Source organism: Staurois parvus, unplaced genomic scaffold (assembly GCF_062004578.1).
Source record: "Staurois parvus isolate SC_StPar_1 unplaced genomic scaffold, SC_StPar_1.0 ptg000205l, whole genome shotgun sequence".
NCBI lineage: Eukaryota > Metazoa > Chordata > Amphibia > Anura > Ranidae > Staurois > Staurois parvus.
Genome location: NW_028318001.1, coordinates 7381834 through 7401646, shown reverse-complemented (window position 1 = coordinate 7401646; position 19813 = coordinate 7381834). Strand labels below are relative to the sequence as shown.

The following is a 19813-nucleotide window of genomic DNA, read 5'->3' as shown; positions in this document are numbered from 1 at the left end:
CACCTACTTAGTGACGCAACTGCTCTTCTGATGCTTAGGGAAAATTCACACTGAAACAGACAGCTGCTTGAGCACTTTACCTCTTCGACAGCCGTCTGTTCTCTACTGCAGTAGGGGGCAGAGTGGTGCATGATTCAATGAATCACACAGTTCCCTTTTTTTGTTTGTTTTTGTGCAAACTTTATTTGAAATGTACAAAAGTACACTTCATTCCTGGTGCTGCACTGCTGTACGGTGCCATGCGGTTCTTTACAGTGCACTGCTGTAAAATGCAGTATGTATGCATTTTATAACAACTCGCTGCAGAGCAGCTCTGGGCTGCGTTGGAGTGTGAATGGGACAAACAGAAAACAATTGTTTTCTGTGCGTTCTTGCAGTGACAAGTGTTTTACAATGCAGAAAATTGTCTATTACTGGGTGAATTCATCCTTAGATTGTTGTCCCAGTAGCACAAAAATCTCTGCACAGGGTGGGATCTGGGGGTGTAATTGCCACACCATATATAACCTTAGTTGCAAATTATGGGGCTGATTTACTAAAACTGGAGAGAGCAAAATCTGGTGCTGCTCTGTGTAGAAACCAATCAGTTTCTAACTTGTTTGTTCAATCATGCTTAAAAAAAAAACAAAACTGAAAGCTGATTGGTTTCTATACAGAGCTGCACCAGATTCTGCACTCTCCAATGTTAGTAAATCAACCCCTATATCTACAAACACTATTTTAAACATTTATTCTTGCTGTTTCTACTTTTAGCCCTGGTTCACACTGATGCAGTACGGAATTCACAGCATTTTCAGTACAAATTCTGCACCGCATCAGAATTACACCCCGTTCATGCAAACCGCTGAGGGTGTGTATGTTAACAACACCCTGAAAGCAGTCCACAAAACGCAGTGCGATGAACAGAATCAGATCGAATAGGTGTGAATACCTATGTGAACTAGTGCGGACCCAAAAAAGGGTCCTGCACGTTTTTGGTGCAGGTTCAGTGCAAATAGAGCCATACAAAATGTATGGCTCCAATTGCACCGCACACAAATCGCATGTGATTTGCACAGGAATGTGGTGCAGTTCCTGTGAGAATCACATGTGATATACCGTACTGCACATATGTGAACCCAGGCTCAAACTATAAACTGCTGCTACAGACAGTTACCAACTTGTTTGCTTAGTCCTTCTTTAATACAGTTTATTAGTTTTCAACAGCAACAAAAATTAAAGCCAAAAACAATTTTTTTCCATTTATGTGTGACTTTGGGCACACAAAGTCACATGACAAGTCAAAGCCCATTGTTTTCAATGACACCCATTGGGATCTATGCACCTTTGAAAAGGTTCTTGCACTACTTTGATGCGACTTAGTACCAGAGTGTACAGTCACATCAAAATCGCATTCCAAAGTCGCACTGGAAATCGTATGACTTTGGAGTCGCACAACTGTGAATGGAGCCTAAGATACAAAAGACCTATTTAATAAAATCTTCTAATACTGTGCTAGAGTTATATTTGCTGTTCCGCCCATCAGTGCCACTCACCATTGCCCAGCAGTGCACTAGTGGGTGACACTGCTGGGCACTGGTGAGTAGCACTGATGGGCGGCACTGCAGGGAACTGATCATCAGTGCCCTGATAATCAGTGCCCATCTTCTCTGTGACAGCAACTGTATTTACTAGGTGATCTGCTGTGTCATTGGACACAGCTGATCATGTGGTAAAAGGCCGCTGTGTTTGGCTTTTTACCTCATCATGTGATCAGCTGTGTCCGAGGGACACAGCAATCACAGAGATTTCTGAGTGTGCGCCGCTGGGAGCTCGTGGGAGGGCACGTTCTGGGAGGATGTCATATGACGCCCTCCCAGAACTGGACAACCACGTTGTAGCCATCATTCAGCTATAGCACAGTAACAATGTGGTTAAAGTGTAAAGCTGGTCATAGAGTGATCGAAATGTGCCCAGTTCAGCAGGTACCCACTGTATTTCTATCCATCTATGGCCATTCCCATTCGAGAGGAGTCAATATAATGATCGACTCCTCTCAAACAGGATTTCTGGTATATTTTCCTTCAAGCAGCACATGCAGCCATTTGGCTACAGCGCTGATTAGTGTATTCTGACAGAGGAGTCCTGCTATCAAAATACAATAGCTCAGCGGGGAGCATTCCCGCATCCACCATGTATGTGTGGATGGTGATATCTGTTCAATTTTTTTTTATCAACCCACTGACTCCTTGGCTAGTTTAAGTGTATGCAAACAGCTAAGTACACACTTCAAGTGGAAGATAAGGCTAATGCAGGCCATAGACGAGTCGTTCATCAACCAAATTTTCGTCCGCACGAAATATTCACGTCGATAGTGGGGCAATGCCGTCGGCCATTTTTCGTGGATCTTCTTATTTCTTCTTGTTTTCCGTGGATCTTCTTGTTTCTTTTTATCGGTCATGCTGGAAAATCCACAAAAAACAGCCGTTTTTCGTAGACATTGGTGGCAGCATCGGCAACGACTGATTTTTCGTTTATCGGCCGACAATTCGGCCGATAAACGGCCCGTCTATGGCCAGCCTATCTTTAACTATTTTTAAGCCAACCATAGATGGATCCATCTATGGGCAGGCTGGTTGTACTGTCTAATCACAGTGGGAGTCGACGGCAGGGCAGGCATGTGCCCTAAACCCAGAAACAGGTAGAGACATACAGGTACTTAAGCGTGCCTGTAGAAACCACCTGTCCACAGTACATTGTGGGCAGTCCTAAAATAATTAATCCAGGCACGTGATCCAGCAGCTCCAGCTCCCCTATGTAAGAGGGTGACAACTGCAGGGGAGAGTAGGGAGCTTGAAAACGCTGGGACCATAGGCGCCAATGGGTGATGCCAGGAATCAAGAGTTTCCTTACGTTGAAGAACCAGAGCTTTTGAATCATGTGACTGAATAGTGACAGGGTATGAAAGATAGGTAGGAGGACGGGAAGGGAAAATATTTAGGGGTAATTGGAGTAAAGCCGGCTATACAGATCAAAATTAATCCAGTCTCTACCAAATTTTGATTCATGTGTGTCCATGCCTGTTTGACAGAAGTCATTCGTTAGATTGACTTGCGTCAAAAGAGCTTGTTTGAAAATTTCTCAGAGTTCCTCTATCATAATACAATGTCCCAGCAGGGAGGATTACTCCAGCTGTTTTGCTTGTGTGGATGGAGGAATCCATTCTTTTTCTTTTTGTTAGGTGAGCGTCAAAAAAACAAGTGATCTATGGCCAGCTTTCGCTTTTACTACCACTTTAAAGTGCAGATGTGCAAACCATCTTCACCTGCCTAAAAATGTGCAATTCTGTTCATTCTGTGATGTAGTGCAAACACTACTGCCAAGCACTATAGCCATGTCCTGACCATTTACTTTCCTCCACTACAAACAAAGCAATACAGCAGCTCACAGAAGAAGTCAACTCTGTACAATGCTGTAAATGTTGACTGGCTTACAATCCTGCTTCTTCCTCTCTCTGATGTACAATTACAAGAGGCCGGTACAAAGACAGATTGAGTACCATTTAAAAATTTGGGTATTTTTCATTTAAAGAGACCTTGTCTTTTCTGTCTGCTGTGACAGGATGAACGGCGAGGTGATAGAGGGACGCTATGTGTCACCTCGCATATGCTCATACCTGACCGTTTAGGTGGAGTCCACTCCGGGTTTTCGGGGCCACAGTTAAGCAGGTGGGTCCGGACCAGAGTTTGGGCTCCACTGATGACCACCAACAGGTGGTATAAATAAGGCAGGGCTGGAGCAAGGAGTTGCTCGTGGCCTGGGACTCAGAGAGGTGTTCTGAGAGAGCTGTGTGTGTACTATACCTACAAGAAAAGGTTTGCTTTTGTTTTATTTCGGTGACAGGGAGAAGCCCTTCACCTCTGAGAGAGGAAACGCCTTTTGTTTAGTTAGTGCCTGGATGGCAAGGGTTTATTTTCATGTTTTGTTTATTTTCTGCGAATCTTTTAAAAAAGCTGACAACCAGTCAGATTTTGATGAAAGCCTGCTGTGCGGTCTACCTTTGTCCCAGGGAAGGAGATCCCCCACCTGAACTAACCCCACACTGCTAACATGAGCATTTAAAAGTAAAGTTAAATAAAGAAAGAGGGAATTTAAGTATATTTTCCTATCTCAAAAAGTACTTTTTGTTACCCTCAGACTCCTCCCGATCTTTTTTTTTTTGCTGTTGAAGACTTCAGTTTCCATGGTCTTACTCTCTTGGCCTTCCCTGTGCACCATGGGATGTGTAGTGTGAATAGGGAAGTACTAATAATATACAAGAACAACTAAAACAACAACTAACATGAAAAATAACTAAAGAACAACTAACATTCACTGTTTGTTTCAAACAAACAGAAGTGAGTGGGAAAAAGAGAAGCTTGGGAGCTCATGGAGGACATCACAAGGAGGGTGAACAATACTGTGAGAAAAAGTTTAATGAAAAATAGATTATAGGGCCATTAGGTAGTGGATGTGCATAGATTATTTTTGTGAAATAAATATATCATTTAGTATCACTTTCATCATGATTCCACAAACAATGAAGCTTAAATCTTTTCTACTATATCGGTTAGAATATTTATTCTTTGTACAAAAAAAAAAAATAAAGCTGCAACACACCATTCTACAAAAGAAAATAGTAAATTTATTTCAGTAAAAAAGGTGTAGATTTACAAAATAAGTACAAAATTTAATTAAAATAATTAAACCTGTCCTACTGTCCGGAGTATCCAAAGTCACATTGCACTAAAAGCTCAATTGCATTCATGTCCAGTCGGCTACTATGTCAGAATAAAGTCCATAAATTGTAAGTGCTTCATACATCACAATAATTGTAGTAACTGATGTTACTGGATTCTGTGGCTAAAGGCAGCATGTTAGTATTATCAATCCCATTGTAGTCATCTGCTTCAGAGTTTAGTTCTGTGTCATTCTTGAAATCATGTAAGTATTGATCAAACTCATTCTTGTCTATGTCAATCGCAATGTGGCTGGGATTGATGTGATCTGCTGTGGTCATCTGCTGGGGTGCAGGGGAGATGTGCTCTGGAGTTGCCACTTGAAGAGGACCACTGGAGGAGGGTATGTAGTACTGCCCATAAAACATGTGCGGAGAGGTCTGCTCTGGAACATCCTGTAATATTTGACCCACATGAGCCATCTGTTTACTATACGAAGAGCTGGTGTTTTTTTGCTGGCAGAAGGAGTATGAGCCATTGTAGGCGTAGGGCACCATATCATTTTCCACTTGGGTGGGTGATGAAGAGTAGTGCAAAGGTGCAGCCTGTGGGGTTTGGGATGATGGGTAATTGTAACCTTTGTAATAGTGTCCCATGGAGAGTTGTTCTGTGTAGTGGCTGTTCTGTGTAGAGGTCTGAGGTTGTTGGTGATTAGCAGAGCCTCCAGAGAAATTGTCCATTCCCATCATTCTAAAACTGTTTGGTCCTGGAGAGCGCACAAGCTCTGTAATGGGATAGAGGTTCTCATCTACCCTCATCTGCTTCATCTGCTTCTTCCTCCTGGGTCTGTACTTGTATTCTGGGTGGTCCTGCATGTGCTGTACCCTCAGTCTTTCTGCTTGTTCCACAAATGGGCGCTTTTCAACCAGAGCCAAAGACCTCCATGATTGCCCTGCACAACAGAAAAAAATCAATCATAATAGCACTGCTATAAACTAACATGCACAACACATAAACATGCAGAAGGATAACTATCAACCCAACAGGCTCGGTTTAAAAGGCTAACACACCAGGACCCCCATTATTATTGTGTTAGCCAACTGTTGTTGCACAATCTTTTCAATCGACAGTCTTTATTGACTAACTCAAAAAGAAGTTTGGATTTAGAGTGACCCCATTTCTACAACACTCTCCTGCTTCTTGGCCACTTTAAAATATTAAAGATACAAGCTTCTGGAACTTTTTAGGTTCCTTCCTAAGATATCATACAGTTTCTAATTTTCAAAAAACGGAGCTACTTTTAGTTGGATCCAACAAGGATTCCGTTTGAAAATAACAGTCATATGGCTAAAAATAAAGATTTAAATAAAAATATCCTTGTGTTAAAGCTTTGTGGATTATGTCCCATAGACTGAAACCATCCATCAGTAAGCGAGAGGAGTTCCCAGGATTGTGTACAATATATTATATCCTATAATACCTATCAAATACTAACATATTATTTATGGAGTGCTATAACTAGATGCTATATCAATCACACCTATCATACCCCACAATACCTTCCAAATCCTAATAGATATATGCAGTATTAGATGCTATATCAATCAAACCTATCATACACCATAATACCTTCCAAATCCTAATAGATATATGCAGTATTAGATGCTATATCAATCACACATATCATACCCCATAATACCTTCCAAATCCTATTAGATATATGCAGTATTAGATGCTTTATCAATCACACCTGTCATACACCATAATACCTTCCAAATCCTAATAGATATATGCAGTATTAGATGCTATATCAATCACACCTATCATACCCCATAATACCTTCCAAATCCTAATAGATATATGCACTATTAGATGCTATATCAATCACACCTATCATACACCATAATACCTTCCAAATGCTAATAGAAATATGCAGTATTAGATACTATATCAATCACACCTATCATACACCATAATACCTTCCAAATCCTAACAGATATATGCAGTATTAGATGCTATATCAATCACACCTATCATACACCATAATACCTTCCAAATCCTAATAGATATATACAGCTTTAGATGCTATATCAATCACACCTATCATACCCCATAATACCTTCCAAATCCTAATAGATATATGCAGTATTAGATGCTATATCAATCAAACCTATCATACCCCATAATACCTTCCAAATCCTAATGCAGTATTAGATGCTATATCAATCACACCTATCATACACCATAATACCTTCCAAATCCTAATAGATATATGCAGTATTAGATGCTATATCAATCACACCTATCATACCCCATAATACCTTCCAAATCCTAATAGATATATGCAGTATTAGATGCTATATCAATCACACCTATCAGACCCCATAATACCTTCCAAATCCTAATAGATATATGCAGTATTAGATGCTATATCAATCACACCTATCATACCCCATAATACCTTCCAAATCCTAATAGATATATGCAGTATTAGATGCTATATAAATCACACCTATCATACCCCATAATACCTTCCAAATCCTAATAGATATATGCAGTATTAGATGCTATATCAATCACACCTATCATACCCCATAATACCTTTCAAATCCTAGTAGATATATGCAGTATTAGATGCTATATCAATCACACCTATCATACCCCATAATACCTTTCAAATCCTAATAGATATATGCAGTATTAAATGCTATATCTATATCGATCATATCCTTCCAAATCTATAATTTGATGCTACATCAATTAATGCTATCATATCTATCAAATCCCAATAGCCGTTTATGGAATAATATTTTGATGCTATATCTGTAAAATATATCGTATCCTATAATATTTACCAGATTCCAATATATATTTATGGATTATATTATAGTATACAATGGTACTGAAAATATTTCCTAAACAAATCACTATATCAGCATATACTAAAAAAAAAGGGGAAAAATGACGCATATCACAGCAATGTACCTTCCCCTCCTCCAGCTTTTTCATTTAAAATTAGTAATAATTAATTACAAATATAAAGTTTTGATAGTAAAAGAAAGCTCCTGAGGTGTAGCAGGGAGTTGTCTTACCGAGCATTTTGCTGAGTTCGGCATTGTGCAGGTCCGGGTTCTGTTGGGCCAGTCTCTTTCGCTCATCTTTCGCCCACACCATGAAGGCATTCATCGGACGGCGGATCCGAGTCTCGGCTTTGCCCCTGCTGCTGCTGGCAGATCCCGGTTCGCACTTGACTTTGGCCTCCATGGTATCCGTCCACTGGCACTGACCCAGGCCGAGCATCATCATTGGCAGCACGGAGCTCTTTCCTTGGATCTGGTCGTCACTGGCGTATCCACCGTCAGGGCTGCTCATGTCTAGAGAAGATGATCGCTGTGCTGGGACTCCTGTCTGCCCAGAGGACACCGCCTACCGTCTATAACGGCCAATCAGCGCGCGGGGGCAGGGCGGGGCTGCTCTGCAAAGGTGTGAAGGGAGTGATCAGCTGATACTTGGCCAGGTAGCCCACCTCTGGGATTAGTGTGATAATGTAAATGAACCCTGCAGGGCAAAGCCAACACCGAACACCTCCTTCCCTTATTCCGTTTTATGACCACTAAACTAATACAAATATTTATCATTGCCCAAATGCAAACTAATATTTTGTACTGGCAGCCTTGGCATGTCAGCGCCTCGATTTATTGGCATGTCACTGCCTCTTATTGTATTCATTTCTGGGATTTTTCTCTTGGCTTTCTGTTTATTTCTTTGTAAATATAATAATTATTATTATACATGCAAGGTTATTATCTTCTCACTTATGTTTCTTATTCAGCCTCTAAATTGAACAATCTTCTATCACTAGACTACTTACATGTGAAGACTATAAATGTGTGATTCATTATATTATATGGCATCGATGGCATATGGCATTACTATAGCTGCCATCTCTCTGTGCGGTTCATCTGATTGCCAGTACATTGGCTACAATGTCCATAGAGTGACACCTGTCCCTTCAGCCCTGGAAAAGTCCTGCTAAAAACAACTGTAACAGTTTTTATTACAATTTACGTATTCATCTTTATTTATGTTCATATAGGACATATACTGAAGGAATATGGTATTCTGTATACATCAGCTCCAAGCGATTGTTTTATTCCCACAGACTTCTAGGTGAATAATGATGATAATAATAATAATAATCAACAATAGTTGGTGTACCTAAAGTAAGAATATATATATATATATATATATATATATATATATATATATTAGTGTATTTCTAATACTTATATTATGTTTCTATACGTTTTCATAGTAAAAGTAGTAATATATATTTCTAATAGTTGTATTCTGTTTTTGTTTTCCTTTCTATGTATGATTTTCTACCAGTTTGTGTTTACCAATATACAGTTGTTATTCCAACTGCTACTGATGGCATTATTATGATTATAAATATTGTTATTTATGGTCAAATGTTTATAATTACAAATACCCTACTATTATTATAACTACTCTTAAACATAACAAAAAATGTATTCCATTAGTATTCTTAGTAATAGAAAAAGAAGTAAATGAATAGAAATATAACAGAAATAATGAATCAATATAATAAAATAGACTACTGCTATTACATTTGCTACTACTCATTACTCCAAGGAGCAGGGTCCTCCTTTCCCTCTTGTATTGAACTGTATTGTTGCTGTATTGTCTCCCGTTATATTGTAAAGAGCTGAGCAAACTGTTGGCACTATATAAATTCTGTATAAAAATAATAATAATAATAATAATACGGACGGACAATACCAATTAATATAATTGTAATAATGCAGTTAGTAGCAGTTGGAATAGTAACTGTGTAATGGTAAGACTAGTAGAAATGCACATATAAAATGGATGGTAGAAACAGAATATATTATTATGATTAGAAACACACTATTACTACAGCAGAGATGGCTGCATTAGCAGAGTATTGTCATAGTAGGGATGATGACGTCAAGCTCCCTGGATTTATTAATGTATTTCTGCCTTTTACATGAACAGAGTCAGCGCATCATCAAAGCAGAGGTGAAAGTGGATGGAGATAATCAATATTTGCTCAAGAGATATTACAATACAATGTGTGCAAGATATATGAGTCTACATGAATGGCTGTTATCAGTACACCCCTCAGAGCAGGACAAGCTGTGCTGATTGTGTCTGCTGGCAGGCAGACAGAGATTTCATTAAAGCAGACCTGAGCTCCAGATACATTTCATATTACATTAATGATGAGTCCAGACCACCGAAACCTCACCCTGTCTGCTCTCGTCTCCACTGAAACCAACCCCAGTCACCTTGTGTATATGGAAGTCTATGGAAGCTTGACACCTCCACAGGTCAGGGCTAGACTTCGGCCACAACCAGCATCAGAGGTGTGAAATGGGCTAAGTATGAAAAGAAGGGTGTTTCTGGCTCTGCACCTCTATTAGCATAATTATTAAGAGCTCCATTCAACTTCACCATTGCAGTCAATTAATGCCTATTATCATTCTATACGGTGGCAGCTCTGAGTCTTGTCCTAAAAGAGGCTGGGAGTGAGCCACCCTGCAATCCACAAAAACATGGAGGGACAATGGAAGCCAAGTGTCAACCGAAACTTCCCGGTGATGTGCAGAGAACAGAGAGGAGGCTGCAGAATCCTGGTCTGAATCTCTGATCACTGAGTGGAAGTAAGGGGAGATCTCCCATACACCTTCCTATACACATCTTTTTATCCCCATGGCTGGACCATTACTATTACCATACATATCACTATGATCACTGCATAGTCAATGCTGAGCTGATAACCCGACTTCTGCACTGTGTGCTAACCTGTAGTCTGGATATCTAGTCCTAGACCCTCCTGGTGTGCAGTCACTGCACTCCAATGCTTGTTCTGTAGCCTTCATTTACTGTATACTATCATGTAATACGTTCATAGTCCCTGCAGCCCTGTATAATGGCCACTTACCGCTACAGTCAGCAATAAAACCTCTGTGCATCCCCTAACAATTATCTATCTATCTATCTATCTATCTATCTATCTATCTATCTATCTAATCTATCCTTTGTTTAATCCTCGTCTTTCTTTCTTTCTTTCTTTTTCTTTCTCTTTCTCTTTCTCTTTCTCTTTCTCTTTCTCTTTCTCTTTCTCTTTTTCTTTCTTTCTTTCTTTTCTTTCTTTCTTTCTTTCTTTCTTTCTTTCTTTCTTTCTTTCTTTCTTTCTTTCTTTCTTTCTTTCTTTCTTTCTTTCTTTCTTTCTTTCTTTCTTTCTTTCTTTTTTTCTTTCTTTCTTTCCTTCCATATTCCCTTTCTTTCTTCATTTTCTCCATTCTTCCCTTCCTTTTTTCTTTCCTTCAGTTTCTTCCTTCCTTTCATCTTTCTTCCCCTTTTTTAATTCATTCCTTCTCTCCTTCCTTCCTTCTTGCCTCCTTTTCTCTATTTTTAAAATCTCTTTCTCTATAGTGAATGCTATATAGAATGCTCCAATATAAAAATACAGCTACACCAACTGTTCCTGACACTGTCATATATATACAAACATTTGTATCCACAAACTTTTTCTGTCACAATTTCCTGTGACTGATGATAATATGTACATTTTATGCACCATGAAGAGGGGCGGTAATTGCCATATCTCCTATTGACACTACAAGTCCAAGCACTCCCATGGTTAGAATGGGGCTTGTAATCATTATTAGCGGAAACCTCCATTCTGTTTTTTTTTCTTTCTTCATTAATATGACTGTTCATATTTTCTGATCAGATTTCAGAATGTAAAAACACAGCGGTTCAGTATGGATACAGTTTGGCTTCCTCACAGCACAACATAAAGTGACAGTCAGGCATTGTGCATACAAATAGTTTGAGGCAGGCAATATCTAGTCCATCTGAGAAGTAGATTATTAGCCAGACAGCTCTATGGGATTCGATTTGATCACAGTCCTGACCGCGGACATCGATAAGAGGATTAAATCAGCGTCAAATCTGATATGTTTATTATAGACTCGGTATCATAATGTCTCATCTTTGTCTGTTCAAGTGACAACTCATTCAAAAGACCCGCAACTGACAAATGAAACTATCTATGGCTGGGGGAAACTCTATTACCATGATTATATTATTTAAAATACTAGACACAACAAAAAACAAACAAACATTCAGACAGTATAAAACTGGTAGAAGATCATACATAAAAAGGAAAACAGAATACAACTATTAGAACGATTTTATATATATATATATATATATATATATATATATATATATATATATATATACACACACACACACACCCATGTTGCTCACAGGGTTTTGAGTGCCAAGAACATAAAAAATGTTACTAAAAGAACCTTGCTTACTCAGCCTACTTATTCACCTTTCCTCCCTTCTACATTTTCTATCTTCTATCTCTTATAACTAATGAACAACAAATAATAAATAAAAATATTATTATATATATCATGATTCATTGTTGTGTTTTAATATCATTTAGATTGTAAGCTCTCAGGAGCAAAGCTAGTCTTATATTGGAACTGTTCTGTCTCCCTTTATGCGCTGTACAAAGCGCTATATATATCCGTAATAATAATAATAGTAATAGTTACCAATACTAGCCAGCCAGATTTTTATCTTTTTAAATGAACAATTCAAAATGTAAATTGTTCTCATAAAGGCTATTATATGACCTATAATAAGAAACCTATTTTATTGCCCATCTGATCATCACATTTTGTTATTTTCCCGAATTATGATTTTTATTTCTGTTCAGACCATATTTAAATCAAACATGACAAAGGAACAGTTAGGGTCAGTGTATATTCACTGTATATTTAGTGTATATTCTTGTGACAGTATTTAATATATGAAGGATCACACTTTGGTATATTTAACCAATTTTCAGGACCAAATAATTTTTTTGAAAGGGGGGATATGGAGAAACTGAAGAGGAGTGAATGTTTTGTCCATCGAATTTCTACTAGTTGATACTTATTACTAGGGGAGGAACGAAGAGTGACAGTTGGACAGCAGTTGTAGGCTTGCTCCCTGGTTCTCTATATGCAGGGTGCTCAGTACACTGAGGATCCCTATAGGGATCTGCTGGCTTCTCTTTATGAAATTATTATTGGCATTCTAACGACTTATGATAACATTAGAAATATTCCAACGCCTTGCTCAGTCTTGTGTCCCCAATGAATATGATAAGTAAATTAAAGCTCTAGATAAACGATGTAATCCTTTGTCTGGGTCTATTCTCAAATCTGGTTAATGTAAATGATTGTTAATGAGGAGCGCTAATTGATCAATTACTGCCTGAGCTGCGGCACGAGACGGCGACCCCTCTCCTCCTATACCTGCAACAGGGCCGTATTTACCGGTCACAGCGCACTCTCCACACTACCGTATTCACTCTAATTAAAACAAAGAAAGATGCATTGTCAAATATGCAGCAAGTGGTTACTTACTAGACATTCTTCATTGGTTTGTTTTAAAATGTATACTGTAACGTTTACATTTACTTTTCAAGATGTTATTCTTTGTGATTTTTCATGCCATTTGCAAGTCCACTCAGACCAATTAAAGTGGAACTTTAGTCAGAAAATGAAGTCCTACTAGATGACTTCAGGCTGGCCTCTTCTGAAGGTATAGCTACATAAAACATTAAAAATAAGTGCCTATACTGTTTAAAATTCAGTAATACCCTGAGAGGAGATTTAGTAATGCCTAGTGCACATGAGCAAATCGGCCGAAAAACATCGCTTTCGCAGCGATATTTGGATAATCTGATCCTTAGTACACAGCTTTCGAGAGTTGATCATGAGAGTGAAGGAACAAGCAAAAAATGTTTCTTCTATGATAACAAAGGATTTTCATTCCAACAGTACAGTGTTCGTCCATAAAAATTCAAGTGACCAAGAGCGCACATGCTGCGAAACACAAGAATACATTACAATACAATACCTTATTGCAGGAAGATGTATCCTGTCTTACAAAGATTTTTTGTAACTCTAGTAACCTATTCGTTTTCGATATGAGACTAGCATGCAGAAAAAACGAAAGATCATTTGTCCGATATTCTCATTGTGTGTACCGGGTTCAAGACTGGTGCACTTAGAATCTGGTGCAGCTGTGCATGGTAGCCAGGGCTGTGGTTAAGGGGGTACCACCAGTCCTCCTGTACAAGGCCCAGGCCACCAGGGGGGCCCAGGCTGCTGGGTGAATCAGATGTGGGCAGGGAGAGTGATCGGCCTGGCAGGGGGGGCAATTACTGGAACAGATCTCCTGTATGGCTCTCTCTGTAGCAGCTGAATGTTGACTTCTTCTCTCTCTCCTGTTGGCTTTCAGATACTCCAGAGGGAGCCATACAAGGGATCAGTTCCAATAATTGCCCCCCCAGCTGCATCCATCAACCTATCTGTGCATCATATGTTTCCTCCTGCTGCCCAGGTCCCCCTGTGTGCCCCCACCCTCACAATGCTGCTGGCTTCCCTCCTCTCCTTCCCACCGGCAGCTGCAAGCATGCAGTAGAATCCTACGGGATGGAGAGTGGGGGAATACGTCACATTTACCAGCTCCTTTCTTTCCTGTATGAACACAATGAGTGATTGGAACCACTGTGTTCATTCATAACTGAAGCATTGTAAACTGTGTTTTTTTTTTTTTCGGGGGTAGCCATTCATCTTTGAACTTCAGCTTGTTAAACTTTGGCAATAAAACTTGGAAACTGACTGGTTTCTGTGCAGAACTACACAAGGTTGTGCACACGCCAATTTTAGTAAATAACCCTCAATGTCTTACCCTGTTCTGCAAATGCTCAGTTGCTCTCTTTTTGTTGGCAGTTTGCCAAAAATGTAGAGGCTGATCTGCTGACAACCTAAAGATTTAATGCTGTTGAGGGGCCTCAGCAAAATGGCTGCCTCCAGCAAGAAGAAACAGGAGCAATGCTGGTGGTAAATTACAACATACACTCATTTTGGTAGTATAATTATTAGTGTGGAATGTATGTTCCTTGCTAAAGAACATTATTTTTAATTAAATTGTTATGGGTAAAGTTTTGCTTTAAATAGATGCTATAGGTCTGGCCATGGATGGTAATGATTTATTTGTGTACATGTTTTACAACAACGTTTGATCAACCAACCCCCAGCGGTTCATTCTTTATAGAAAACAAAGAAGGGTCAAATTTTAGAGAATGCTTATGTATTTTAGGGTGTACTCACATTAGGCCAATATTTTTCAAAAAGGGGTGCCATCAGATTTCTTCTGGGGTGCCTTGACAAATGAATAAAAATTACCCAAATAGTGAATACAAGCCAGTGGGTGGATGAAGCCTGCCTTTTACACAAAGTACAGTTTGTTTTGTGCACCATTAGGGCTCATGTACACAGGGCATTTGGAAAACTCTTCTGAATGATGGAAACTGACTGCTGGAAAGCGTAGGTTAAAAACGTCAGTTTAGCCATATTTGCATACTGCGCTTATGCGTGTTTGTGTATAGAAGTGTTTTTAAAAGATACCCTCAGGAGACCCTCCCAAATTCCCAGAATGCACTGAAAAATAGTAAATAATTGACTATTTCAGGCATTTCAGAGAGAACTAGAGAGAGCAGAATCAGAGAGAGCAGTATGTGTTGAGATTACCTATCTTTTCTGGTTGCATGCACTATGGATCCCATCATGAGCATATTGCAGCACGTTCTACCATTTTTTCCTGCATGCAAAACATGCAACTGACTGCCTGGTGTACTGGGTCCATTTGAATACATGGAAAACGTTTTGCATGCATTTCTGATGATTAAAAAGGGCTCTGGACAGCATCTGGATATAGAACAGATAAAAAACGCTTCTAAACACAAATGCCTATAAACATGGTTTGATCACATCCCCCGGACGAAGCCACGTGATCCTGTGGTGCAACGCGTTGGGGAGGGGCATCGACGTCACCACGTACCCGACTTCCAGTGTGTGCAGACACACTGAGGAGGCTGGTCACACCCGCACACAGCGGTTTTATACACAAAGGCACATATTGTTTTACAACCATGTGAGTGCATATTTATGGGCACACAATAAATCTTCTTTTAAAACGATAAGGCACAATATATTCTTTCTTTCCCACTACTCTAACGAGGAGAAATAGGGAGATGGACCAAGCAGTGTAAGGAGGGAGAGATTAACATTCCTGCACAAGGTCATTAGCAGCAGTGAATCCAGGAAGCACACAGGAGAGCCATCAGCTCATCCCATCCCAGAGGATTACATTATATCTCCTTCCAGAAAGCCATGTCAGCCTATTAATAGGCTCTTAGGAAGGTGAGCGCATATAAGAGATATTATCCAAGCAAATATCAAAATACAACTCTTTCAACAGCAAGCAAAATATACTTTGGACTTTTTATTTTATTATATATTTTTTTGGACACTATATATTAATTATTATGATTTTTGTACATGAGCCCTTAGAACCTTTTAGCTGCCGGAGTCCTAACAACTGATGATGTCATCGGTTGATAAGTAGGGCGTTGCCGCCCGCACACCATTCTTGTTTGCCTCTTCCCTGCCCCTCTCCATCAGCACTGAGGTCTGCAAAAGGTGTGTTTGCTTTGGAAGAATTAATCACCTCTAATGTTGGGTGTCCTATGTTTGTGGATGTTACTGCATTATGTATAACTATTAGTTTTGTTTTTTACATTTAGATTGGGGTGCCTCGAGATCGTGCAGAATTGTAAAGGATGCCTTGACTGATAAAAGGTTGAGAAACACTGCACTGTGCACATTTGCCTTAATCTATGCCCAGGGGCGGACTGACAACTCATGGGGCCCCCGGGCAATAGGGAATCATGGGGCCCCTGTGTCCTTGCCCAAACTCAAAAAAGCCCATGAAAAAGGTACCAGGGGCATCTCATGGGGCCCCCTACTGACCCCGGGCCATCAGGCAGTGCCCAAGTTTCCAAATGGTCAGTCCACCCAGGCTATGCCTGAACATAATTGTCGACCTCTCCCCACTCCCTCTCTGGCCTGTGTTCACTCTGTGTCAGCCTGAGCATGCCTACATCATCACTTCTGCCAGCAAGACCACAGTGACAACCACCTCTGTACACCATGAGCACTCAGTGATCCATGAGAGTTCTCTGCTTGGGCTCAAAGTGTGTATTCTAGTTCAAGTACAGTATATATACGTAGGGGTCATTCACATAGGCAGCCAGAGGCAAAAAAGCAGGTGGCTAGACCTAAAAAAAGCTATGCAGCCGCTCAGGACTGTACACATACCACCAGGGGCAGACTGACCATTTGGAAACTCGGGCACTGCCCGAGGGCCCGGGGTCAGTAGGGGGCCCCATGAGATGCCCCTGGTACCTTTTTCATAGGCTTTTTTGAGTTTGGACAAGGACACAGGGGCCCCATGATCCCCTATTGCCCGGGGGCCCCATGAGTTGTCAGTCCGCCCCTGCATACCACAGAGAATATTAAACCCACTATCACATTCTGCAGTTTTGTGTTCCACACCGCATCACAAGCTGTTCAAGTTAAGTTAACAACACTCGGAAATCAGTTTGCAAAACGTGGTGCGATGTGCAAAATCGGATTCAAACCCATGCGATCTTATTCTAGTGCAGGCCAAAAAAAGAGTTCTGCACCTTTCTGGTGGGGAAACGGTGCAATTTGAGGCATACAAAATGTATGGCTCAAATCGCATCGCACAGAATTTGCATGTGATGTGCACAAGAATGCGGTTCGGTTCCTGTGCAAATCAAATGCGATATGCAGCACCACAGAAGTGTGAACCCAGGCTTGAGGTCCTTAGGAGTTTTTATGTATTTTTCCACAAGGTAACCTATTAAGACAGACCAATCATTTCAAATGGACTACTCAGTGTCAGGACAAGGTCCTTTAGCACCCAGTTTGAAAAGGCCATATCGTGCCCCCTTCCTATGAGCTGTGAACCACTTCAGCAGCATAAGTTGCAGGTCATGACCTATTAGTGCCTCTCCTCCTGTTGCAGTGCCTCAGGGTGGCCAGCTTTTCTGCCTATCACTCATCCCAGCCCTGGGGCTATAAATGCATGGCATCAAACCAAGCCGAACTTGCACCTGTTTGTACAGTAGCTTATAAATACCATTAAGCTCACCATAGTTGTTGAAAGGTGGACAATGCCATAATTTAGCAGCAGTACACTTAGTTGCAGATACTACAGTCAGAAGCAAATTCACATCTAAAAAAATATATCACATGTAAAAAAAATATGGACTAACATAACCCTTTAGCTTAAAAATGAAATAAGCCTGTAAGCCTAACTGCTTGATTTGTATTTTTCTGGCATGTCGCTATTGTTTCTCTGTACCCAGGGCAGTGCCAGGGTTCTCTGTACAATACAAAAACATGCATGCCTGTCTAATACAAAAACGCATGTTTGTGTTATGATGAGTCAAAAAAAAAAGATAACTTATCTAACCACCATTTAATACTTTGGGGCAGGCTAATATTAGGCTGGCTTCACACCTAGGCTGTGCAACACCATGCACATTACGTGAATGCATGGTAATGCACCTTACATGTATTGGTGAGCAGTGGTGTATTTAGGTTTTGTGCTGCCCTGGGCAACACAAAAATTCCCCCCCCACAGAGAGAGACTGACGTTGACGAACAACACTACAGCTCCCTACTCCAGAGAGCCTTCCACCACCACTACCCCCCCATACACCAGCCACCATCCCCCCATGCCGAGAGAGAGAAAGACACTAACCTTCCTTCACAGCTCTGGACATCCCCGGGAATGAGAGTCAGGCTGTGCATACACTGTCATGAAACCCGCAGCCTCTCTTGGAACCCACCAGGTCCCCATGCCATGTGTGTCCCTTCTTCCATCCCTGCTTCCAAGGGGCAGCCCCCCTGAAAAATGCCACCCTAGGCAAATACCTTGTTTGCCTTGTGGTAAATACACCCCTGTTGGTGAGCACATCAAAGCACCTCCGCAACTCTCCTGTGTTGCAGCACAATACAACACATGGTAAGGCACCTTTGTGCAATATGGTGTGCTGCATGGGATATGTACAGTGCAGGTACATTTTCTCTGTCCGCTCTAACGCATTTGTGACAATTCAAAATAAACTGGCTGATTCAATTTCATTTTATTTATTTATCACAGGTATTTAGCTAGCACAATCAATTTTACGCAGGGTTTTACAAATATATTAGTCCCTAACCCTCAAAGAACACACAATCTAAGGTCCCTATCTCACATTCATACATACACATTTTTTTTTTTTAGTCCACAAACGTGCAAACTAGAACGAAAAACCCATAAGTGATCACAAAAAAAGTGCAAGTGCGAACACCACACGAAAAAGTGCACTTAGGGGTGTGTTTTTGTCCTACCCCTAAAGGGGCTGGACCACTACCCTGATCCCCCGGGGCACGAAGCTCCTGACAGGGACAAGGTTCCCATTTGGTCCTCCTGGCCAAAAGGCCTGGTGGACCACCGTTCCTTGTGTCCAGCCGAAGCCGGACACCCAGTACTTGGTCAGGGGGCTCTCCCAAAGAGAAAACCCCCTAGGGATCAGGGGAGGAAGGAACCAAAAGGCCACACATCCTCCCCCTAGACTTCAGGGAAGGCCCGAGGACCCACACTCTCCATCCGTGGAAAAACACACACAAAAGTAAGAAAAAGTGACAAAACGTGGGAGTGTAAATAAATTAAATAAATAATTAGAAAATAAAAAAAGTGGCCGTGCCAAATAGTGCACCGACCAGGCCCTGAGGCCTGTAGCAAAAATTGCCCTGATCCTAGCCAAAAGGCCTGGTCCGAAGGGCGCTGTGCAAAAAGAATGTAAACGCAGTGACCTTGTGCCATCTTCACACTGTGGGGTCCCACACCCAGGTGTTACTAGTGGCACCCCTGAGGGCGTCTACTCAGGGGGCACTTGGTTTGCGGACTTTCTGCCTTCCCGACCCCTGGCCAGACAAGGTAGATCCATCCAAATCAGGAGGTACTGGGTCCTTCCGGTCTCCTTGGGGGAATTACTCCCAGGTCCCAGCTACGTGTGGGCATCCCGGTTTCTGTCCCCCCGGTACTAGCCTTCCAGACCCCCATCATACCAG

General features: G+C 40.9%; 1 protein-coding gene across 1 annotated transcript; it reads right to left on the bottom strand.

The window, feature by feature from the left end:
• Positions 1-4809: 4809 nt before the first annotated feature.
• LOC149461350 (transcription factor Sox-17-beta.2-like) lies at positions 4810-8069 on the bottom strand. The gene is made up of 2 exons (XM_089678479.1): positions 7790-8069; positions 4810-5649 (listed from the first exon to the last, which is right to left on the bottom strand). The coding sequence occupies exons 1-2, from the start codon at positions 8067-8069 to the stop codon at positions 4835-4837; spliced, it is 1095 nt and encodes a 364-aa protein (XP_089534605.1). The 3' UTR covers positions 4810-4834.
• Between the last annotated feature and the right edge of the window lie 11744 nt (positions 8070-19813).

Coding starts and splice junctions, on each gene's coding strand:
- LOC149461350 (XM_089678479.1), bottom strand. CDS start 8,069: ATGAGCAGCCCTGACGGTGGATACGCCAGTGACGACCAGATCCAAGGA. Junction 5,650..7,789: donor CGAACTCAGCAAAATGCTCG/GTAAGACAACTC, acceptor TCTGTTGTGCAG/GGCAATCATGGAGGTCTTTG.